The sequence below is a fragment of the Pristiophorus japonicus genome, chromosome 3 (genome assembly GCF_044704955.1).
Source record: "Pristiophorus japonicus isolate sPriJap1 chromosome 3, sPriJap1.hap1, whole genome shotgun sequence".
NCBI classification, from domain to species: Eukaryota; Metazoa; Chordata; class Chondrichthyes; family Pristiophoridae; genus Pristiophorus; species Pristiophorus japonicus.
In genome coordinates this window covers 150,706,769-150,731,652 of record NC_091979.1, presented here as the reverse complement: position 1 = coordinate 150,731,652, position 24,884 = coordinate 150,706,769, and the positions used below count along the sequence as shown (strand labels likewise).

At 44.8% G+C, this 24,884-nt stretch overlaps 1 protein-coding gene across 4 annotated transcripts in view; it reads left to right on the top strand.

Moving 5' to 3' along the window:
- Positions 1–24,884, top strand: part of dnah7 (dynein, axonemal, heavy chain 7) — a 1,084,136-nt gene that overhangs the window by 380,931 nt on the left and 678,321 nt on the right. For all 4 annotated transcript variants that reach the window (XM_070875892.1, XM_070875893.1, XM_070875895.1 and 1 more), the window contains 2 exons: positions 8,713–8,881; positions 8,976–9,078. In XM_070875892.1, coding sequence (XP_070731993.1) covers positions 8,713–8,881; positions 8,976–9,078 — 272 coding nt within the window. The remainder of the gene's footprint in view (positions 1–8,712; positions 8,882–8,975; positions 9,079–24,884) is intronic.

Below are 24,884 nucleotides of genomic sequence, written 5' to 3'. Positions count from 1 at the left end.
CTAACTTTGAGAAGATCTGACCACCTGTCAGCATTGTGAACAAATCTTCTACTTTGGCAACGTATTGGGTAGATTACCCTCTAGAACCTGGTTTACGGTTACTTAATAATCACCACACAACCTTACCTTACTATCGGACTTAGGTACAACAACAATGAGTGTAACCCAATTACTTAGATCTACCTTAGAGATAATGTTCTCAGTTTCTAGTCTTTTGAGTTCTTGCTCAACTTTCTCCTTGAGTGTGTATGGTATGGGATATGGCTTGCAGTAATCTGATTTTGCGTCCGTCTGTACCCTGACACTCACCTTGAAGCCTTGGATCAGACTGCTTGTTTCGCAGAACACCTTTGGATATTGCTTGATGACATCATCCTTCGATGCAAATTTTGTTGCAACATGAAAAATCTCATTCCAATCCAGCTTCAGTGATCCCAACCAATTTCTACCTATCAAGGCATTCTTGTCTCCTGCCACTACTAAGAGAGGCAAGCTATGAAACTGATGTTTGTATTTCACTAAATATCCTACCAAAAGGATTTGCTCTCCTGAGTAGCAATTTTCCTTGGATTTTTAGCTGTTCTGTAAAACAAAGAACCTCTCAAAGCTGCTTTGTCAGTGGACTGGATCATCCTTCAACAAAAATTTCAGCTAGGAAATCCAATTATCCTATCCCTGTTCGCCATCAGTTGCAGCTCTATCTTCGACTTTTCCAGTGGAAAATCACTCAACTTGTCGAGATATGGTGATTCCGCTATTATGGTCATGGATACACCAGTGTCGATTTCCATGGGTGAATTGGTTCCTGCAATGTCTACTTGGATGACGATACTTCGCGAATCGTTGTTAGGTACCCTGTGCTCCTGATGACATGAATCTCCAGAACCTCCTTGTCCTGTTGCTTCTCTTCAATGCTATGTAGTCTCTGGTGATTTCTACTTACAACATCATTGGTTTACTCTTCAGTCAGCATGCCTTTGCAAGATGCCCAGTTTTCTTGCAGAAAAAACACTCTGCTCAAAGTTGTCCATATGTGAAGGCAATGTGTTGTCCCAGGCACCGATAGCATCCCTTCAATTTACTGTTACCTTGGCCAGTTGCTGAGGCTTTGGGGCCCAACTGCCTTTTACTTTTAACCTGCAGGCGATTCACCTCAGTTGGCTGACGGCAGGAAATGGCACGAAATTCTCGGGAGTTTTGGTCAGCCATATCCATCGACATAGCAGCCTGACAAGCGAAATCAAAAGTCAAGTTAGGGATTGTGAACAACCTTCTTCTGATTGCTTCATTTTTCATCCCACAAGCAACGCAATGCTTGGTCCTAAAAAATTCCGAAATGACAGTGAATAGATAGCTTTTTTAAAGCTACAATGTATTGACTGATACCCTCATCATGTAATTGATCTCGTTTTCCAAAATGATAACTTTCAGCAATTTCCAGGGGCTCAGGATTGTAGTGTTGTTCAGAACCTCCGTCAGTGGCATGTCCTTTGGCTTGACAGGATCTCGCAAATTTTTCAGGGTTTCCACCTCGGGGTCTGCTTCTGTCAAGAAAATTTCCCGTTTTCTTTCTAAAAACCACCCGGTTACGTTTTTCATCATCCAGGATTTCGACGATACTATTCACGGTGAAAAACATGTCTAGCCACTCCGCATACACACCGAAAGTCTCTTGGTCGCGACAGAACTCACCCAAGCGCCATTTTATTCCCATAGACACGGCCATCTGGACTCACAGTTCAGCCAAGTGTGCTTGCAATTTTCCTTGGATTTTTAGCTATTCTGTAAAACAAAGAACCTCTCAAAGCTGCTTTGTCAGTGGACTGGATCATCCTTCAACAAAAATTTCAGCTAGGGAATCCAATTATCCTATCCCTGTTCGCCAATGTGACAAATTCTTTTTGACATCACAAACACACATTACACACAAGATTGCTCTACAGGAACTTGTCAGGTGACCTGGTCACATGACTCTTAATGTATTTACATGAGTAGTTGCATTACCACAGGAGTCCACTAGGTGCAGCAGTAGTCCACTAGAGGGAGCTATATATTTCAGTATTTGCAGTGTGTTCTGTCTTCTTAAAGGCATTCACTTACCATCCGAGCCCTTGCAAGTGTTCAGCAGTGCTCCCCAAACATTTAAAAACTTTTCACATATATTGCAGCAAGCCACCACTTCAATAAAATAAAAAAAAACCATGGCCAAACACCTTCCATTCAAACTTACCTGATTGATATGTATGTCACTTTAACAGCTGCAGATATCACCCCTGTAAGCGTCTGTAAGCCTGCTTGCACGCTAGGTTAACTTGGCATGCTTAGGACCTAGCGCTGAATTGAGTGATTGGGTTGAAGTTTGCTTCGGCGACTTTAAGTCGGGATTGCATGCCGCCTTTTTTTATTGCCGCTGCCAGTAAAGGGGCCCACAAGTATGGCACTGCCACAGGGACTGCCTCCAGCTGGTGCAAGAGCGGTGGCCACCATTTTGTCATGAATCGCTGACGCTAACAGGTGATGGTAAGTATATGAATTTCTCGCCCTCTGTTTTTTCCTGATGCACTCTGTTTTTTTTCCTCAAATTGCTACCCTGCTCTACAGCCTTGACATTTCTCTTAAAATTCTCTTGAAATTACCCTTTTCTGAATCCTCCCACCTTCCCCCAGCCCCCTCATTAGTATAAAGCCCTACCTACTGCCCTAGTTTTTTGATTTGTAAGGACCCTGGTCCCAGCCTGCTTTAAGTGGAGCCCATCTCAACGGAACAGAACCCTCTTTCCCTAGTACTGCTGCCGGTGCCCCATGGATCAAAACCCCTGCCTCCCTCACCACTCTTTCAGTCATACATTTAACCTTCTAATCTGTTTGTCCCTATGCTAATGTTTGTGTGGCTCAGATAACAAGCCAGAAATTATTACCTGTGAGTTTCTATGTTTTAATTTGGACCCGAGCTCCTCAAACTCTCCCAGCAGAACCTCATTCCTACGTGGACCACTCTAAGTTTTTCTCGAGCGCGCAGAGATATGCAACACAGCCTTCGGAACTCCCAGTCGCAGCTGTAGAGAACAGTATCTATCCCCTTGACTATACTGTCTCTTACTACTACAACAACATTCCTTTTCACTCCCTCCTGCCCCCCTCCCCCTGACTTAAATGGGCTCTGGTACCATGCTACCATGGTCAGTTTTCTCATTCACCCTGCAGACTTTGCACCCATCCACACAGGCAGCAAGAACCTAGTACCTGTTGGATAGAGGTAAAGGCTGATGCTCCTCCAGCACTGCTCCTTATCTGCCTGACTCACACCCTCCTGTGCTTGACCACTAACTAGATCTGTACCACTTCCTAACCTAAGGGGTGTGACTGCCTCCTGGATCAAAGTGTTCAGGTAACTCTCCCCCTCCCTAATGCCCCACAATTTCTGCACCTTGGACTCCAGCTCAAGAACTCTGAGCTGAAGTTTCTTGAGGTGCAGACACTTGCTGCAGATGTGGTTGTCCGGGATCGCGATGCTCTCCACAAACTCCTATATGCTGCAGTTGCGGCATGCCTCCTGCACTGATATCCCTATATAACCTTGTTTTATTTAATTAATTCATTAAAGTTTATGTATTTGATCAACCCAGCTTAGAGTTTTTAGTCTTTACTAAATACTTGATCTGGTTTAAGTAATAGGAGATTAAATTAAATATTTACCTGTAACACAATCCACTACAAGTAATCGAGGCAAAAAGCAGCACCTCCTTCCCCCTCTGTGCCAAATTCCACTCTCTCCAAATTCGGAACTTTTACATTCTGTTTAGCCCTATGCCTAATAAAAAGAATTGCTAACACATCGTATATTTGAAAAAATTATAATTTTTCCCTTTTTTATTTCATTCTTTCTGCAATCTTCCTGTTACTTTGATTCATGCATATATATATATATAGTGTGAACAGCCCACTCAGTTTATTCTCAGCTGTATTAAATATTGCAAACAAACTCCATTCCCTAGCGACCGATGACATTCCTCCTCCTGGCCAATGTACGAGGCTGAACCAAACCGTTTTCAACCTTGCCTTTCTATTTGAGCTGAGCATCCGACCCAATATCTCTCCATCACCAAGACCTCCTACTTCCACCTCCGTAACATCGCCCATCTCTGCCCCTACCTCAGCTCATCTGTTATTGAAACCCTCACCCATGCATTTGTTACCACTAGACATGAATATTCCAGTGCTGTCCTGGCCATCCTCCGTAAACTTGAGCTCATCTAAAACTCTGCTGCCCGTATCCTAACTCATTCCAAGTCCCATTCACCCATCACCTTCACTGGCGTACATTGATCTCCTGACCCGGCAACACTTCTATTTTAAAATTCTTATCCTTTTTATATCCCTTCATGGACTTGTTCCTCCCTATCTCTGTAACCTCCTCCAATCCTACTTCCCTCCAAGATCTTTGTGCACCTCCAATTTTAGCATCCTTGATTTTCATAGCTCAATTAGCGGCCATGCCTTCAGCTTCCTAGGCACTAAGCTCTGAAATTCTCTCCCTAAACCATTCAGCTTTTCTACCTCTATCTCCTCATTTAAGATGCACCTTAAAACCTACCTCTTTGATGAAGCTTTTGGTCATTAGCCCTAATATCTCCTTATGTGGCTCAGTGTCAATTTTTGTCTGTTTACGCTCATGTGAAGAATATTGGTACAGGCCTCAACTGGAATATTGTATTCAGTTTTGGTCTCCTAATCTGAGGAAGGACATTCTTGCTATTGAGGGAGTACAGCGAAGGTTCACCAGATTGATTCCCGGGATGGCAGGACTGACATATGAGGAGAGAGGATCAACTGGGCTTGTATCCACTGGAGTTTAGAAAAATATAAAGTTCTGATGGGATTGGACAGGTTAGAGGCAGGAAGAATGTGCCCCTTGCTGGGGAGTTCCAGAACCAGGGGTCACAGTCTAAAAATAAGAGGTAAGCCATTTAGGACCGAAATAAGGAGAAACTTCTTCACTCAGAGCGTGGTTAACCTGTGGCTTTCTCTGCCGCAGAATGTTATTGAGGCCAGTTCGTTCGATATATTCAAAAGGGAGTTAGATATGGCCCTTACGGCCAAAGGGATCAAGGGGTATGGAGAGAAAGCAGGAAAGGGGTACTGAGGTTGAATGATCAACCATGATCTTATTGAATGGTGGTGCAGGCTCGAAGGGCTGAATGGCCTGCTCATGCACCTAGTTTCTGTTTCTATGTATCGAAAGAGACATTTTGATTGACCATTGATGTGAGTGACTGATGAAGTGGAGAAGGCATTCTATTCCCCAGTCATCACATGATGGCCTCTAATGTTTTGGAGAAATTTATTGAATGTTCAGCCATTCAACTTCCAAGCTATGCTCTTTGAAAAGTTGTTGTCAATTTTGGACGTGGACTGGAGGCAAAATTATACCTGGAAATTATAACATGGAAACAGGCAATTTGGCCCAATCAGTCCATTGGTATTTATTCTCCACGCGAGCAAATAGTCTTAATCACATTTACCCACCATATTCCAATATCCCTTTCTTCCCTTTCATTTACATATCCATTTTAATCTTGAATGTTGCCGTCGTTTCTGTCTCAACCAGCATTGGAAATGAATTCCACAGCCTTACAACTCTCGGTATAAAAATGGTTGTCTTGCTCTCTGTTCTAACTTTCTTACATTTAGGGAGAGACATTCGGGTGCTTTGCGCCTCCTGTTAGCGCCCCTGAGGGGTGCTAACAGGTCGCAAATGACTTTTCGCCCGGGCATGGCGTCGTTAACAACTCCCGCTAAATTCCGTGTGAGTTTAGCGGCGGCAACCGGTAATGCCCTGCTCCGCTGCGCCGGTGGTGACAACAGCCGACCCATTTTCACCCCGGAGCAAAGATTCGGGACCGCCCCCTGAAGCTGCACCGGGCAATGCCAGCGATAGCTTCAGGGGCCGTGTACCGGGCTGTAGGCCGCTCGCAGGGCGCTACATAAAGGGAAGGTGGTACTGAAAAAAAAATCGGCTGGAACATCGGGTCCATGCTGCGATCTTGCAGCCTGGCACTCCGCTTGATGCCACGGCACCCCACTCCCTGGTGGTTCAGGTAGGGACTCGTAGAATCGGTAGCTTAGCTCTCCTCTTTAATGAAGGCATTGGTACACATCCCAACACATAGTGCTGCACTCCTTTCCTTTTTCTTCCGCCCTGCTTGCACCCCACAGAGCAAGTGGAGCACATTGGATATATTCAAGAGGGAGTTAGATATGACCCTTACGGCTAAAGGGATCAAGGGGTATGGAGAGAAAGCAGGAAAGGGGTACTGAGGTGAATGATCAGCCATGATCTTATTGAATGGCAGTATAGGTTCGAAGGGCTGAATGGCCTACTCCTGCACCTATTTTCTATGTTTCTATTATTTTGCACTCCACTTGCTCTTGGGGGCGGTAACTCCAATATCGTGAGAGGGGCGGTACTTCCGTGCCTGGCACAGGAACTCCCGCCTCGCGGCTGTTACCGCCCCCAGACGGGGCACTACGCAATTTCCCCCCCCCTTAATCTTGTATCTATTGTCCCTTAATCTACACCCCTTAACTATTGGAAACAGTCTGCTTCAATCCACATTGCCCCATGCTTTCATCAGCTTAAACATTTCTATTATATCACTCCTTGATCTGTGTTGTACGAATGAAATAGCTCCAATTTTTTAAGTCTTCGTATTTGTATTTTCTTTATAGCTGCCAGTATTCTAGTAAATCTGTGTTGTATCCTCCATTGTGTGGAGCCCGATTCTGCACATAGTACTCTTAACTGAGGTCTTATTAAGGTTTCATATAGACTCATTGTTACCTCTTAGTTCTTATATTCTGTATCTTATGATAAAACCTAGAAATCCATTAGCTTTTTTAATGACCTTATCAACTTGAGGAGCTACCTTTAATGTCCTGTGAACCTATACCCTCAGATCTCTCTGCTCTTCTGCTGTACCAAACCTACTTCCATCCAGAGTATAATTACTGCGTTTCTTTTTTAGAAAAATGCATCATCTTACACTTACTGATATTGCCATTTTTCATCCCATTCCCTCAGGTTATCAATATACTTTGTAATTTCCTTTGGTCTTCAGAAAGATTAACTATATGTTCTATTTTGGTATCCTCTACAAATTTCAGCACCACTTTAGGGATGGGCAATAAATGCTGGCCCCTGCCAGTAACGCCCACATCCCAGGAACAAATTTAAAAAAAACTCCCTTTAGGCCTATATCCAAATTATTGATATATGCAATTAACACAACTGCTTTTAACTCCTACTCTGTTTTCTTCCTTCGAACAAATTTTAATCCAGTTTTCTATCCTCCCCTAATTTCAGGCCCCTTAATGTTCTCTAAAGTACACTACATCCACTGCAATTCCCATCTATCACGTCTGTTACCTTCTTAAAGAGTTCTGTGGGGGAGAAATTCAGGAGCATCCCAAACTTGGCTCCAGGCGCTTATGTTTTTCAAGTTTCAAAAAATTTGGGGTTTGTGTTCCTGGAAGGAAGTGGAGCGCTAAAGCTCCATTTCCTTCCTAGAGTGCAACAGGTAGCAGGCGGGGCTGTAGGTGTGCAGCGCTGCACAATGGGCTGTGAAGCACTGCTGCGTTGGAAGGCTCCTTCCCTCCTTTAAAGGGAAGGGTCATTGCTGCAGGCTCTTACCTGGTCCCCGACGGCAGCCGCGATCTGGCCCGATCAGCCCGATTCACTGTGGCTGATCGATCTCTGGCGAAGATGAATGTAAAAAAAAAAGAAACAGCATTTAAAATTTTTTTTACCTACCTCAGTCACCTCGTCTTTAAGCATCGCCCCCGAAGCACCTGACCTCCTGATGAATGCCTCCTGCAGCTGCCAGTGTTTTTGCCTGGTGATGCTGTAGTTTGGGTCTGGGGCGATGCAGACGACGATGACGTCACGATCTCCAGGCGAAGGAGATCGAAGCGCAACGTCCTTCCACCGCTGCAAACCACCCGCTGAATTTCGTGGGGGTCAATCTTCTCTTCTCGTCCGATTGGTAAGTGGTTAGCACCCCGTTATCCACCCCCCGAAAGTGATAACGGGGGGCGTTAAGGAGGCCAATTTCTAGGCCTGTGAGTTTTAAAAGCACAATTATCCCTTTTGAAATCTGTACTTTCTTTTTATATAGATATGTGGTAATTCCATCCTTTGTTAAAGATTCTTAAACTTTTTGTTTCCATAGACATTAAGCTAACTGGCCTGTAATTACTTATATTTCTTTTTAAAAATGCCCTGGGATTGACATTGATACCTGCCAAAATAATGGGTGATGTGGGATGGGACTGAAGATTGCAACAGAGCCTTTTAAGTACTCCAGTTTGCCCGTGGATTGACTATATAATGAGTACTCTGTATTTAGAGGTAAAATTAGAGAAGCTCTATATTAGCTGGAATTTGAATAGAGAAATGAAGCAAATAAATCTATATCTTTTGTCAACTTGGCAATAATAATATGCTTGCCTCTCACAACATGTTTGCTTCTGTAGTCTAACTTTTATGTTAAAAACTTGTGTATGTCTCAGAAAAAAATAAAGTTACTAAAGTGTGCAGAATACAGAAACTTTACTTTTAAATATAGCTAAATTGGAATTTAAGTTATTAATATTTTCATATACATGTATTCGTGAGCTATGATGTATATCCTTTTGGTCTTGAATAAATTTCCAGAACTTTGTTTGGTGCTTTAAATCTCCACCTTGGAGGAGCACCTGAAGGACCTGCTGGCACTGGTAAGACTGAGACGACTAAAGACTTGGCAAAGGCTGTAGCCAAACAATGTGTGGTATTTAACTGCTCTGATGGACTGGACTACATTGCCTTGGGAAAATTTTTTAAGGTGTGTATGATATTAGAATACAAGTTTCTAACAACTTAATTTTAATGTAGGAAGTATGTTGAATTTTTAATTGCAAATTTGATTCTGATTTCAGGGATTGCTCTCCTGTGGTGCTTGGGCATGCTTTGATGAATTCAACAGAATCGATCTGGAAGTACTTTCTGTTGTTGCCCAGCAAATTCTAACTATTCAAAGAGGTTTGTTAATTTGGTATTTTTTAATGCATATATTACCATCAAATTTAGTCCATTCCCTTTTCTTGCATTGTAAAAGTGACGGGTCATATGTTAGGCTGCTGTCAGTTTTTGTCTATGGATAGTTGCTTTGTCACTTCAATATTTTAAACAGTATTTTGTAGGGTCCAATCTAACTTTTTTGTTTAATAGAAAGCTTAATTGATCCATAAACCTCTGATCTTCAATTTACTTGTATATTTTACAATAATTTACTTTCCAATATAGAAATTCAAACTAATTCTGTTCTCAACCCTAATTTTTAACTTTACTTCCGATAAAGCTGAATTTCTAAATGGCAATCATTCTTCTCATCTGGCAATGTAAAGAGAAATATTAAAAAATACAAAATGTTATTATTTAAATTGGCTCAGAGGCAGTAAGCAAAGGGTAATGGTTGATGGGTGTTTTTGTGACTGGAAGGCTGTTTCCAGTGGGGTTCTGCAGGGCTCAGTGCTGTGTCTCTTTATTTTTGTGGTATATATCAATGACTTGGATTTAAATGTTGGGGGCATGATTAAGAAGTTTGCAGATGACACTAAAATGAGCTGTGCGGTTGATAATGAAGAAGAGAGCTGCGGACTGCAGGAAGATATCAATGTACTGGTCAGGTGGGCAGAACAGTGGCTAATGGAATTCAATCCAAATAAGTGTGAGGTAATGCATTTGGGGAGGTCTAACAAGGCAAGGGAATACACTTTAAATGTACGACACTGAAAAGTGTAGAGGAACAAAGGGACCTTGGAGTGCAGGTCCACAGATCCCTGAAGGTAGCAGGCCAGGTAGATAAGGTGGTTAAGAAAGTAAATGGAATACTTGCCTTTATTAATCGAGGCATGGAATATAAGAACAAGGAGGTTATGCTTGAACTATATAAAACACTGATTAGGCCGCATCTGGAGTACTCTGCAGTTCTGGTCACCACGTTACAGGAAAGATGTGATTGTATTGGAAAGGGTGCAGAGGAGATTTACAAGAATGTTGCTTGAACTGCAGAATTCTGGCTATGAGTAAAGATTGGAGATGCTGGGTCTCTTTTCTTTGGAATAGAGGAGGGTAAGGGGAGACCTGACTGAGGTGTATAAAATTATGAGGGGCCTGGATAGAGTGGATAGGAAGGACCTGTTTTCCTTGGCAGAGGGGTTAACAACCAGGGGTCATAGATTTAAAGTAATTGGGGGGAGGTTTAGAAAAGATATGAGGGGAAATTCCTTTACCCAGAGGATGGTGGGGATCTGGAACTCCCTGCCTGAAAGGGTGATGGAGGCAGGAACCCTCACCACATTTAAAAGACACATGGATGTGCACTTAAAGTGCCGTAACCTACAGGGCAATGGACCAAGAGCTGGAAAGTGGGATTAGGCTGGATAGCATTTGGTCGGCCGGCGGGGACACGATGGGCCGAAATGGCTTCCTTTCATGCTGTAAATTTCTATGATTCTAAATGATAAAATGTATAAGCAGGTATATTATAGCAAGTTGTGAAAAGTAATTTATAGCTGGAAATGATAGTCAGGTAGGGGTCGAATTTCCATGGAATTCTCATCAACTACTTCAGTAACTTTGATGTAAAATTGCCAGAAACCCTGCAAAAATGGCATAGAATGAATCACTCCTGTGGAAATTCCAGGCATGCCAACTACTGCCTCTGTGAATCCTCCTTTCCATCCCCTTCCCAATTATTTTATGTTCTGATGTTTCCTATGGAAGGAGCTGACTTTTCTTGGTTCATTTTTCTCTCCAGTGCTATATGATGATCATGGTAAAGAATCATGCTTAGAATTTCCATGGTGGTTCTCCCCATCTACTATCGTAACTTTGTAGAAGATTGGTGGAGCCCTGGTGAAATGATGTAATTGGCTAAATGTGGCCGTTTCGGCTGTTTTTCCAGGAGCTTTTCTTGTCTTCTGTTGAAGATATGATAGTACATTGGGAGAACCCTGTGTAAACATAGAAACATAGAAACATAGAAAATAGGTGCAGGAGTAGGCCATTCGGCCCTTCGAGCCTGCACCGCCATTCAATGAGTTCATGGCTGAACATTCAACTTCAGTACCCCATTCCTGCTTTCTCGCCATACCCCTTGATCCCCCTAGTAGTAAGGACCTCATCTAACTCCTTTTTGAATATATTTAGTGAATTGGCCTCAACAACTTTCTGTGGTAGAGAATTCCACAGGTTCACCACCCTCTGGGTGAAGAAGTTCCTCCGCATCTCGGTCCTAAATGGCTTACCCCTTATCCTTAGACTGTGACCTCTGGTTCTGGACTTCCCCAACATTGGGAACATTCTTCCTGCATCTAACCTGTCTAACCCCGTCAGAATTTTAAATGTTTCTATGAGGTCCCCTCTCATTCTTCTGAACTCCAGTGAATACAAGCCCAGTTGATCCAGTCTTTCTTGATAGGTCAGTCCCGCCATCCCGGGAATCAGTCTGGTGAACCTTCGCTGCACTCCCTCAATAGCAAGAATGTCCTTCCTCAGGTTAGGAGACCAAAACTGTACACAATACTCCAGGTGTGGCCTCACCAATGCCCTGTACAACTGTAGCAACACCTCCCTGCCCCTGTACTAAAGCCCCTTGCTATGAAGGCCAACATGCCATTTGCTTTCTTAACCGCCTGTTGCACCTGCATGCCAACCTTCAATGACTGATGTACCATGACACCCAGGTCTCTTTGCACCTCCCCTTTTCCTAATCTGTCACCATTCAGATAATAGTCTGTCTCTCTGTTTTTACCACCAAAGTGGATAACCTCACATTTATCCACATTATACTTCATCTGCCATGCATTTGCCCACTCACCTAACCTATCCAAGTCGCTCTGCAGCCTCACAGCATCCTCCTCGCAGCTCACACTGCCACCCAACTTAGTGTCATCCGCAAATTTGGAGATACTACATCTAATCCCCTCATTTAAATCATTAATGTACAGTGTAAACAGCTGGGGCCCCAGCACAGAACCTTGCGGTACCCCACTAGTCACTGCCTGCCATTCTGAAAAGTACCCATTTACTCCTACTCTTTGCTTCCTGTCTGACAACCAGTTCTCAATCCATGTCAGTACACTACCCCCAATCCCATGTGCTCTAACTTTGCACATCGATCTCTTGTGTGGGACCTTGTCGAACGCCTTCTGAAAGTCCAAATATACCACATCAACTGGTTCTCCCTTATCCACTCTACTGGAAACATCCTCAAAAAATTCCAGAAAATTTGTCAAGCATGATTTCCCTTTCACAAATCCATGCTGACTTGGACCTATCATGTCACCTCTTTCCAAATGCACTGCTGTGACATCCTTAATAATTGATTCCATCATTTTACCCACTACCGATGTCAGGCTGACCGGTCTATAATTCCCTGTTTTCTCTCTCCCTCCTTTTTTAAAAAGTGGGGTTACATTGGCTACCCTCCACTCCATAGGAACTGATCCAGAGTCAATGGAATGTTGGAAAATGACTGTCAACGCATCCACTATTTCCAAGGCCACCTCCTTAAGTACTCTGGGATGCAGTCCATCAGGCCCTGGGGATTTATCGGCCTTCAATCCCATCAATTTCCCCAACACAATTTCCCGGCTAATAAGGATTTCCCTCAGTTCCTCCTCCTTACTAGACCCCCCGACCCCTTTTATAACCGGAAGGTTGTTCGTGTCCTCCTTCGTGAATACCGAACCAAAGTACTTGTTCAATTGGTCCGCCATTTCTTTGTTCCCCGTTATGACTTCCCCTGATTCTGACTGCAGGGGACCTACGTTTGTCTTTACTAACCTTTTTCTCTTTACATATCTATAGAAACTTTTGCAATCCGTCTTAATGTTCCCTGCAAGCTTCTTCTCATACTCCATTTTCCCTGCCCTAATCAAACCCTTTGTCCTCCTCTGCTGAGTTCTAAATTTCTCCCAGTCCCCAGGTTCGCTGCTATTTCTGGCCAATTTGTATGCCACTTCCTTGGCTTTAATACTATCCCTGATTTCCCTTGATAGCCACGGTTGAGCCACCTTCCCTTTTTTATTTTTACGCCAGACAGGAATGTACAATTGTTGTAGTTCATCCATGCGGTCTCTAAATGTCTGCCATTGCCCATCCACAGTCAACCCCTTAAGTATCATTCGACAATCCATCCCAGCCAATTCACGCCTCATACCTTCAAAGTTAGCCTTCTTTAAGTTCTGGACCATGGTCTCTGAATTAACTGTTTCATTCTCCATCCCAATGCAGAATTCCACCATATTATGGTCACTCTTCCCCAAGGGGCCTCGCACAACGAGATTGCTAATTTTCCTCTTTTCTACTGCTCCATTCTGTTCTGTTATTATTGAAAATATTGTTTAATCTTCACCAAGTATGTCCAATCATCTGCTTTCTGGACTGCAAAAATCTCTTTGGTTCTGTTGCTATTTCTCCCATCATCTGCAAGATCTATGCTGTAAACGTAACCATGTCCTGTTAACTTTTTGTCAATCATTAATTACTGCCAGTGCGCCTTTACTTCTCCTTGGAAATTTGTTCATGTTCATCCTTGAGAAATGTTATATTGGTACTGTCCAAAATTACAGAAACTGATGTTGACTCTCAAATCATTATATTGAACATTCTGGCCTAATGCATGATTTGCAGTGTTGTTTTCAGCATGCCCCTTCCACTGGGAATTTTGTTACCTGTGTTCTGTATGAGTAGAACTCTGCTCTTGAACATTTTGGGAATCATTACCTTGGACATTTACAACCTTTAATGGAGCACGTCTGAACAAATTCCTATCATATGATCTCCCACTAAAACTACATTCATGGATTTCTAGTTTCCTCTCTATCTGTAGTATAGTTGATGACATTCTCGCTCTCTTTCCCACTGTTACCCATGTCTGCCAAGGTCTTGCGTACTGCTGCCACTTCTCGGATGGCTGTGGCTCAGTGGATAGCCCTCTTGCCTCCAAGCCAGAAGGCTGTGGGTTCAAGTCCCACACCAGGAGTGCTGTCTTTCAGATAAACATAAGAACATAAGAAATAGGAGTAGGCCACTTGACCCCCTCGAGTCTGCTCCACCATTCAATAAGATCATGGCTGATCTGATCCTGGCCTGAACTCCACTTCCCTGCTTACTCCCCATAACCCTTGACTCCCTTATCTTTCAAAAATCTGTCTATCTCCACCTTAAATACACTCAATGACCCGGCCTCCACAGCTCTCTGAGGTAGAGAATTCCAAAGATTCACGCCCCTCTGAGATAAGAAATTCCTCCTCATTTCCATTCCATTTGCCTTCCTAATTACTTGCTGTACCTGAATGCTAACTTTTAGTGTTTCATGTACAAGGATGCCCAGATCTCTCTCTACCGCCACATTTTGTAATCTCTCTCCATTTAAATAATAAGTTGTTTTTTTATTTTTCCTACCAAAGTGGATAACCTCACATTTTTCCACATTATACTCTATCTGCCAAATGTTTGCCCACTCACTTAGCCTATCTATATCCCTTTGTAGATTCTTTGCATCCTCCTCACAACTTGCTTTCCCACCTATCTTTGTGTCATCAGCAAATTTGGCTACATTACACTTGGTCCCTTCATCCAAGTCATTAATATAAATTGTAAATAGTTGAGGCTCCAGCACTGATCCCTGTGGCACCCCACTAGATACAGTTTGCTAATCTGAAAATGACACATTTATCTCAACTTTCTGCTTTCTGTTAGTTAGCCAATCCTCTATCCACGCTAATATATTATCCCCAACCCCTGAGTTCTTATCTTGTGCAGTAACCTTTTATGTGGCACCTTATCGAATCTTTCTGAAAATCCAAATACACAACATCTACTGGTTCCCCTTTATCCACCCTGCTCATTACATCCTCAAAGAACTCGAGCAAATTTGTGAAACTTGATTTCCCTTTCATAAAACCATGCTGACTCTGTTTGACTGTATTATGATTTTCTAAATGTCCTGCTACTGCTTTCTTAATGATTTTCCCAATGACAGATGTTAGGCTAACTGGTCTATAGTTTCCTGCTTTCTGTCTCTCTCCTTTCTTAAATAGAGGTGTTACATTTGTGGTTTTCCAATCTGCTGGGACCTCTCCAGAATCCAGGGAATTTTGGTAGATTACAACCAATGCATCCACTATCTCTGTAGCCACTTCTTTTAAGACCCTAGGATGCAGGCCATCAGGTCCAGGGGACTTGTCTATCTTTAGTCCCATTAGTTTACCTAGTACTTTTTCTCTAGTGATTGTGATTGTTTTAAGTACCCCCCGCCCCCCCCCCCCCCAATCGAATAGCCCCTTGATTATCAATTATTGGGATGCTTTTAGTGTCTTCTACAAAATATTTGTTCAAAGAATCTGCCATTTCTCTGTTTCCCATTACTAATTCCCCAGCTTCATCCACTAAGTGTCCAACGTTTACTTTAGCTACTCGCTTCCATTTTATATACCTGGAGAAGCTCTTACTGTCTGTTTTTATATTTCTTGCTAGTTTACTCTCATAAGCTATCTTCTCTCGCTTTATAATTTTTTTAGTCATCCTTTGCTGGTTTCTAAAAATTCCCAATCTGCTGGCCTTGCACTGTTCTTCGTAACATTGTATGTCTTTGTTTTCAATTTGATGCCATCCTATACCTCCTTAGTTAGCCACAGATAGTTCATCCTTCTCTTAGAGTCTTTTTTTCTCACGTTAAACCGAGGGCCTATCTGCTTTCTCAGGTGGATGTAAAAGTTCCCATGGCACTATTTTGAAGAAGAGCAGGGGAGTTATCCCTGGTGTCCTGGTTAATATTTATCCCTCAATCAATATAACAAAAAAAACAGATTATCTGTTCATTATCACATTGCTGTTTGTGGGAGCTTGCTTGTGCGCAGATTGGCTGCTGCGTTTTATACAGTAAGTCATAGGCAGTCCCTCGAAGTCGAGGAAGACTTGCTTCAACTCTAAAAGTGAGTTCTTAGGTGACTGAACAGTCCAGTACGGGAATTCCAGTCTCTGTCACAGGTGGGACAGACAGGATGGATGGGGAGTCTGGTTTGCCGCACGCTCCTTCCACTGCCTGCGTTTGCTTTCTGCATGCTCTCGGCGATGAAACTCAAGCTGCTCAGCGCCCACTCGGATGCTCTTCCTCCACTTAGGGCGGTTTTTGGCCACGGACTCCCAGATGTCGGTGGGGATGTTGCACTTTATCAAGGAGGCTTTGAGAATGTCCTTGAAATGTTTCCTCTGACCACCTGGGGCTCCCTTGCCATGTTGGAATTCCGAGTAGAGCGCTTGCTCTGGGAGTCTTGTGTCAGGCATGCGAACAATGTGGCCCGCCCAGTGTCGTCAGTGCTTTGATGCTGGGGATGTTGGCCTGATCGAGGACACTAACATTGGTGCGTCTGTCCTCCCAGGGGATTTGCAGGATCTTGCAGCGACATCGTTGGTGGTATTTCTCCAGCGATTTAAGGTGTCGATTGTATATGGTCCACGTCTCTGAGCCATACAGGAGGGCGGATATCACTACAGCCTTGTAGACCATAAGCTTGGTGCCAGATTTGAGGGCCTGATCTTCGAACACACTCATCCTCAGGTGGCCGAAGGCTGCGCTGGCGCACTGGAGGCGGTTTTGAACCTTGACGTCGTGTCTGCTCTTGCTAATAATAGGCTCCCACGATATGGAAAGTAGTCCACGTTGTCCAGGGCACCGCCGTTGATCTTGATGACTGGGGGGCAGTGCTGTGTGGCGGTGTCAGGTTGGTGGAGGACCTTTGTCTTACGGATGTTTAGTGTAAGGCCTATGCTTTTGTATGCTTCAGTGAAGATGTTGACTATGACTTGGAGTTCAGCTTCTGAATGTGATCAGACGCAAGCATCATCTGAGTACTGTAGTTCGACGACAGAGGATGGGACGGTCTTGGATCTGGCCTGGAGATGACGAAGGTTGAACAGGTTCCCACTGGTTCTGTAGTTTAGTTCCCCTCCAGTGGGGAGCTTGTTGAGTGTGAGGTGGAGCATTGCAGCGCGGAAGATTGAGAAGAGGGTTGGCGCAATGACGCAGCCCTGCTTGACCCCGGTCTGGATGTGGATTGGGTCTGCAGTGCATTTTATACATTGCAACAATGACTACACTCCAAAAGTAATTCATTGGCTGTAAAGCACTTTGAGACGTCCGATGGTCGTGAAAGGCGCTATATAAATCTGAGGGCTGGATTTTCCGCTCTTTTGCACCCCAGAGGTGTGGTAAATGGTATAACTGGGCATAATGCCAGGCAATCAGGTTTTAACGCCCGGCCGGTAAATTATGCTCCTGATTTGCGGTGGTGCATAAACTTACCGTCCGCCCTCCAGTTTTACTGACATCATGACTTCAATCATCGTGCAATGCTGTGCTTGCGCCCCAGATGGAAAATTCAGCCCCAATGCCTCATTTAACATCCGTTCCAGGTATCGTCTGAAAAAAACGGCGGTCCCAGGGTGCAGCAGGTGGTAATGGTGGCATATTTAAATGGAGGGAGGAGGATCCTACATCGCAGGCCACATTGACTACAATGGTTGCACACAGCACACTGCGTGAAGCTCCGACTTGCAAACGGCACTTTTATCTGCCATTACAGTGTCTTTACATGGTCAGTGAAAGAATTTAATGGGGCCATTACTAATTTACCATTGTATTATGCTGGTTGCTATTGGCAAGTGGCTTCAAGCTTGAAGAAGGGCTGCTGGCCATGTCGGGCCACGGATGAGGAGAGGTCGAAAACGTCTTGAGAGGAGGCCTTACCCCCGATGGGTTTACAGGGACCAAAACACATACCTCAGCTCTCTGAAGAACAGTTTGTGAGAAGGCTGCGATTCCAAAAGGAAGTGCTGACAAAGATATGCCAGCTCCTACAGGCAGACCATCGGTCTTCCAGCGCCAACACATCTGTGCTGTCCATCGCAGTGAAGGCGACTGTGGCACTGGTCGTCTATGCCGCTGGCTCCTTCCAGGCAGCAGCAGGGTACATATGTAGCATCTCTCAATACGCTGCACATCGTTGCATTCGCCAAGTCTCGAAAGCTCTGTATGCCCGCAGAATGGACTGCATAAAGTTCCCAATGAACAGGGACGGCCAGAATGAGAGGGCATGTGGGTTTGGCAGAATTGCAGGCTTCCCGAGAATTCAAGGAGCCATTGACTGGACACATGTGGCCTTGCGTGCACCATTGGACAATGCAGAGGTATTCAGAAACCAAAAGGGATACCACTTCCTAAAGGTCCAGCTGGTGTGCAACCAAACGTAGTGCATCCTCGCAGTGAATGCCCGCTATCCAGGGAACGCACTTGATGCTTTCATCTTGCATGAGAGCCGTGCCTCACGAATGTTTGAGCAACAAAGAGAAGGGCAGGGCTGGCTGATCGGGGACAAAGCATACGGCCTAGCCATCTGGTTCATGACCCCCCCTCCACAACCCCACCACAGAAGCCGAGCAGCGCTACAATGAGAACCATGCAGCCACCCGCAACATCATCGAACAGACAGTGGGGTGCTCAAGCAGCACTTCCGATGCCTTGACCCTCAACAGATTTCCGAATTCATTGTGGTGTGCTGCACGCTACACAAATTGGCCATCATGAGGGACCAGGCATTGCTAGTGGAGATTGCAGGCCCACCTCAGGAGGAGGAGGAGGACAATGATGAGGAGCCTGGCGAGGCCCCGATTGTACAGCCACAGCATCCATGGGGAAGGCAGCATCCAGATGCTGCTGGAGCAAGAATCACATGTCGCCAGCTCATAATTGACCAGTTTGGTTGAATGGAGGAAGCTGAGGGATGTATTTAATACTGGCCATGCTATGTGCCACCATACAAGCACATCTACGGTGAGCTTTTGAATGATACAAACGACACCAACAGCAAAGGGTCCAAGTGACATTTTTATCAAAAAAATGTTACAAACAATGCACCCCCAACAAAACCAAATGAGACAATAAACCATCATAACCACATGATACAATAAACAGCATCCAGCTGCAAGTTACTTAACAACAAGTGCATTATTAAAAAACGACTATTTACCAGCATTCTCATAAAATATCAAGGTATCTGCAGAAGGCAGTCCCACCCCTTAATGGGCCTTGGCCTGAGATTTCTCCCCCCCTTCCTTTCATTCCCCTCCCAAGCCCGCTGCTCCCCCTCAATGAGGTCTCAGTGCCCACAGCGAGGTCTCAGTGCCCACAGCAAGGCTGCTTGAGGGCTGCTATGGGGCAGACACTGCAGATTGCAAATGAGGATGCCCTGGACCAGATCAGGGCCTGGAAGGCCCGGCTGCAGACTGCTGTGCCTCATAATCGGCTGAAGCAGTCACTGGTGGCTCGAGTATGTACCGTGCAGGGTTCATGGTTGGAGAGTCAGTGGTGGGAGCCGGAATGCTGTCATCCTGAGGAAGGACAGCACCTTCCATTTCCTGGGAGCCACTGAAACTCTGACAGGACTGGGCCTCAAAATCTGGAGCAAGATATGTCTCCACAACTTGCTAGCCTGCTTCGGCACTGTCACTTCTCCGTTGGACACAGAGAATGGCACCAGTCACCGACCGCATCACATCACCAAGCTGCAGCGTAGTTTGTGCCTGCGATTCAATCGATGCTGCAACGTGATCAAGTGCACGCGCCACACACTCTGGAACACCAGTGCCACTGCTTGACGCCACCTGCCACTGTGAGTGGGCAATGATGGCCTCGCTGGAGTCCTGATTTTCAGTGACAATGCGTGACGCTGCCTCCGCAACAGTCGCAGAAAGTTTGCCAATGCTTTCTGGGATCTGACCCAATGCAGCCATGAACTCACAGTGCATGCCTGTGTTTTCCCTGGACATTTCCACCAAGTCCAGTTCCATGTCTGCCAGGAGCTTCCGATGACTCAAAGCCAGGGAAATTGGGCTCATCCCCAGATGTGCTTTGTTGCGACGGGCCAACTGGTGAGCTCTGCGGCTCAGCCATTGCAGTTTACTCGCACGCCTCATCATCTCCCCAATGGCCAGATGTTGATGGCTCCCTGGATGCCTGTCGCAATTGTGGCTGCTCTTCTGCAAGCAGAAAACAACAGATGTGTGGTTAGCAGCAGGGTAGGGGGCAGGGTGATAGTAGGAAGTTGGCATTGCACATGTACATGTGAAGGCCCCACACCACTTCATAATACATCTCAATGAAGTCACATCAGTCTCGCAATCCATTTACATATCCTCACTACCCGAAGGGGACTCAGCATCGCCTCTGGCAACTGTCCGAGCTGGTGCTCCAATGAGGGCAGACACCCATTCCTCCACATCTGTTAAATCCAGGATCTAAGGCAGACCCTTGCCTGTCCGGCACTGCTCACGCCTGTTGTGTGACGGCTTCACCTGCAATGCGAAAAATAGGAAGGGTTCAGAAAGGGTACACCGCCTGTTGTGCCACATATGCCTACCATAGTTCAATAGCTGAGCCTGTGTGGATGTGCAAATGTCTTCACTTCAAAATGTGCGGATGTTGCATGAGCTTTGTGAGCGATTGGTAGGAGGTGAGAGGGATGTAACATAGAGGCTGCAGGTGATCTTTATGAAACCTATATCAGCAGTGTGAGTGTATTGTGAGGAAGGTGCTCAATGATTAGGGAACAAGAGGTGATGTGAATCCTTAATTAAGAGGCAATGGCTGGAGAAGTCAGTCTTCAGCTTTCTGATGTATTGTGAAACCCACACCACAGGCTGCAAGACTTTGAGAATGGGCAGATACATGAAAGACTTCACATAGTGTCTGACATTCTGTTGGAAGGATAGCAAGCATACATAAATGTGAAGGGTACACATCCTGATGACACTAGTTAGGACGTTGAACTTTTTGCGGTATTGGGTGCCAGTTCCGGAAACCATGTCTCCTGCAGACACCTCCTGGGCAATTTCATGCCATATCTGTTTGAAAATTTTTGGCAGTGGTCTCCCTCCCCCAACCAGATGGAGTGGTGTGGACTATGGCCTCAGCAGCTTCCGTTGAGAAACGCGTGGCACACGGCCTGGCCTCCTGCTGCTCCATCTCTGCAGAAGTGCCAGAAGTCGGGCGGGTCATCTGCGCATGCGCGGAGGAAGCCATCATGCCCTGAAATAATGTCTGCGCCCGGGTAAACAAAAACGTGACTGCACATGCGCAAAATGGCTGCCTCATTTACTGCCATGATTTTCAGCTCGGGCATACAAAGTCCGTTGTGTAATGCCTGATTTAATGGCCCGATCATGGATCCTCATTTTTTGCCAAAGTTTCCAGTCGAACTTTTTTCAGGCGGTATCGGGACCACCCCGCCGTGATTAGCATCCCCGAAATCGGGAAAGTTGAAAATCCAACCCTAAGTCTTTTCTTTCTTTCTTTCTTTCTCTTTCTCTCTTTCTTTCTCTTTTTCTCTTTCTCTCTTTCTTTCCCTCTTTCTCTCTTTCTCTCTTTCTCTCTCTCTTTCTCTCTCTCTTTCTCTCTCTCTCTTTCTCTCTCTCTCTTTCTCCCTTCCTTCCTTCCTTCCTTCCTTCCTTCCTTCCTTCCTTCATTCCTTCATTCCTTCATTCCTTCCTTTGTTCCTTCATTTCTTCATTCCTTCCTTCCTTCCTCTTTCACATTCCTGCATAGAGAGAAGAAAATTCTTGTTGTCTGACAATCTTTCTCTTGCATCTTGCCTTTAATCCTTTACTATAGAAAAGAATATGCCATCGTCCTCCACACAGATGCAATGAAAAAAATGGACACCGAGCCAAAGACGATGGCTTTGATTTTGCTTGCTTTGGTAAGCCCGGGCGGGCGACATTGCTGGCGGGTCCCAACCCCACTACTGGCTCCATCCCGCTGTCCAAAAGGACTTTCAGTTGATGAGGCTTGTTAAGCTTGCTCAGCATGTTTGCCGGTCCAATTAGCAGGTCTGGTGATGTCATTTCATGACGCATCATCAGCTGGTTTCCTTAAAGGGAACATGGCCAACTTTATGTTGACATTTGTGCTGTCAGTGTTCTACAGCATTGAAGTGCTGCAAACACAGACAATGACTGCACAGAGGTGCAGGGCTGCATTCAGGTTCTCCCATGACTCTATCCATATGCTTATGGAGGGAGTCACAGCACGCAGTCTTCCCTTCCCATGGGTGGAAAACACCTTCCCAGAAGACCAAAACAGCTTGGTTGCACATTGCACAGGAAGGCACAAACAGGGAAGTGGCCAGGAGAAACTGGGCGCAGTGGCACAACCCTTTCAATTATCTCAGAGCATGAAATGTTGGTACAAAGCCACACTCACCTTCATCCTGTTGTGCCTCTTATCACATCCCCATCACTCTGCCTTCCCTACCCTACCCTTACATCCTTACAGCCATCCCTCTATCTAAGTTATCACACCCCCATCTCACTAGCCACCCCTCACCCTCATCCTAGTGCAATCATTACAACTAACAACACACAAAGATAGCCACTTGGATGTTTTAGCCAATGTTCATGTAATGTTTCTGTTAATGTGCTGTAAAACACTGAAACCTTTATTTTCATCACTTTGCATTCTTGGACAGATTTGTGTGTACCTTTGGAAGTGGCTTAGTGAGCTTCAGAGAATGGTGAGACATAACTGTACCTCCTGCAATGGTGGTGAGTGTGAAAGGAATGGCTTGGACATTGTAGGGATGCTTTATGGTGTTGATATGGGGTGGTGCCAGTCTGGCGCATCATGTGGCAGCCAGGATGTACAAGTGAAGTAAATCTGGCCATGATGAGGCCATCCCTGACCTCCCGGACAGCAATGTGCTCGGATGCTGATGCCCTCGGTCCTTCGCAGCATCAGGTGATTGAGGAGAAGGTTGGTGTTGTTGGTGCTGCTAGTGTGCCAGGTACTGTTGATGTTGGGGCTGATCGTGGTCATATTCTGAGGACCACGGTGAGACAGTATAAAGGGCAACCAGGTGAAGTTGAGATGACAGATGCATTCTGTCAATTGTGAGAGAGTTCTTTTAATGAGGAAAGGAGAGTTGAAAGTGGAAAGCCTTCAGAATCTGTGCTGGAAATTGACTGAGAAACAGCTTGGGGATGAAACACGTGATGATGTGTCAGGTGGGAGCTTTTACTGTACATTTAAAGCTGTCAAGTAATCAACTGGAGCAATGGCCACTAAACTCCCGCCTCAGGTTGACAGCCATGGTCCCCGAACAGCATGGTCCCCGAACAGCGGCCACGAATGTGAAAAGGGAAGTTAAAAAGTCTGTTAATCATCTGTTAATGAGATTTAATGAGTTTACTTGGGTCCCTCGCCGCTGCCTTTCAGATTTTACACAGTGCTGACAGACCCGACATTGGGAAAGGTGCTTGGCAGCAGGTTCACAACGGGGTCCCGATCTTCTGTCTAAAAAAAAACACTTTCCCACCTAACCTGCCACCGATTCTGCCTGCTGACCCCTCAGAAAATTCTGGCCAAAGATAATAAGAGTGGTGCCCAAAAGCATAGTATAAGAGGAGGTTTTAAGGAGAATGTTGAAAATGGAGATGGAGGATTTAGGGAGGGAATTCCAGAGCATGGGTCTGTAAGAACATTGAGATTGAGACTCTGACAAAAATATTTATCAAGGACACAAGTTAAATCCTTAAAGCTTCACCTTGAAAAGGAAAAATATACTTGAAAAGGATAAATTTGCAGGGTTATGTTGAAAGAACAGGCGAGTGGGACTAATTGGATAGATCTTTCAAAGAGCCGGCACATTGTGCCAAATGGCCTCCTTTTTGTGTTGTATGTTTATATGATTCTACGATCTTAAAACCTCATCAAAGAACTGTTTGCTGCCCAGTTTATGCCTAGGAATTAATGATGCATGAGTTTGGATCATCGAACTGTCTTGCATTAATCAATTTGGATTATATTAGCACACCACCAACCTCCCAGGATGCACATAAGCTGCTGAGTGAATTAATGAATTCTTTCTTGCCAATTACTAAAGAAGACGTCAGACAATAAAATTATGATCTAATAATTGTTTATTAACCTTAGAATCATAGTTAGGAGCACAAAGTATACAAATAATTAGTAGATATGATTCATTGACAAAAGAAACAGAGGTTATAAAGGCAGTTCAGTTATAAGAACATAAGAAATAGGAGCAGAAGTAGACCATTTGGACCCTCCAGCCTGCTCCGCCATTCAATAAGATCATGGCTGATCTGATCTTGGACTCAACTTCACTTTCCTGCCCACTCCCTATAACCCTTTACTCCCCTATTGTTCAAAAATCTGTCTGCCTCTACCTTAAATATATTCAAAGACAAATTTGCTGGAGTTCTTTGAGGATGTAACGAACAGGGTAGATAAAGGGGAACCAGTGGATATAGTGTATTTGAACTTTCAGAAGGCATTTGACAAGGTACCACATAAAAGGTTACTGCACAAGATAAAAATTCACAGGGCTGGGGGTAATATATTAGCATGGATAGAGGATTGGCTAATGAACAGAAAACGGAGAGTCGGGATAAATGGTTCATTCTTGGATTGGCAATCAGTAACTAGTGGGGTGCCGCAGGGATCAGTGCTGGGACCCCAACTATTTGCAATCTATATTAACGACTTGGAAGAAGGGACTGAGTGTAACCTAGCCAAGTTTGCTGACGATACAAAGATGGGAGGAAAAGCAATATGTGAGGACGACACACAAAATCTGCAAAAGGACATAGACAGCCATAGTGAGTGGGCAAAAATTTGGCAGATGGAGTATAATGTTGGAAAGTGTGAGGTCATGCACTTTGGCAGAAAAAAATCAAAGAGCAAGTTATTATTTAAATGGAAA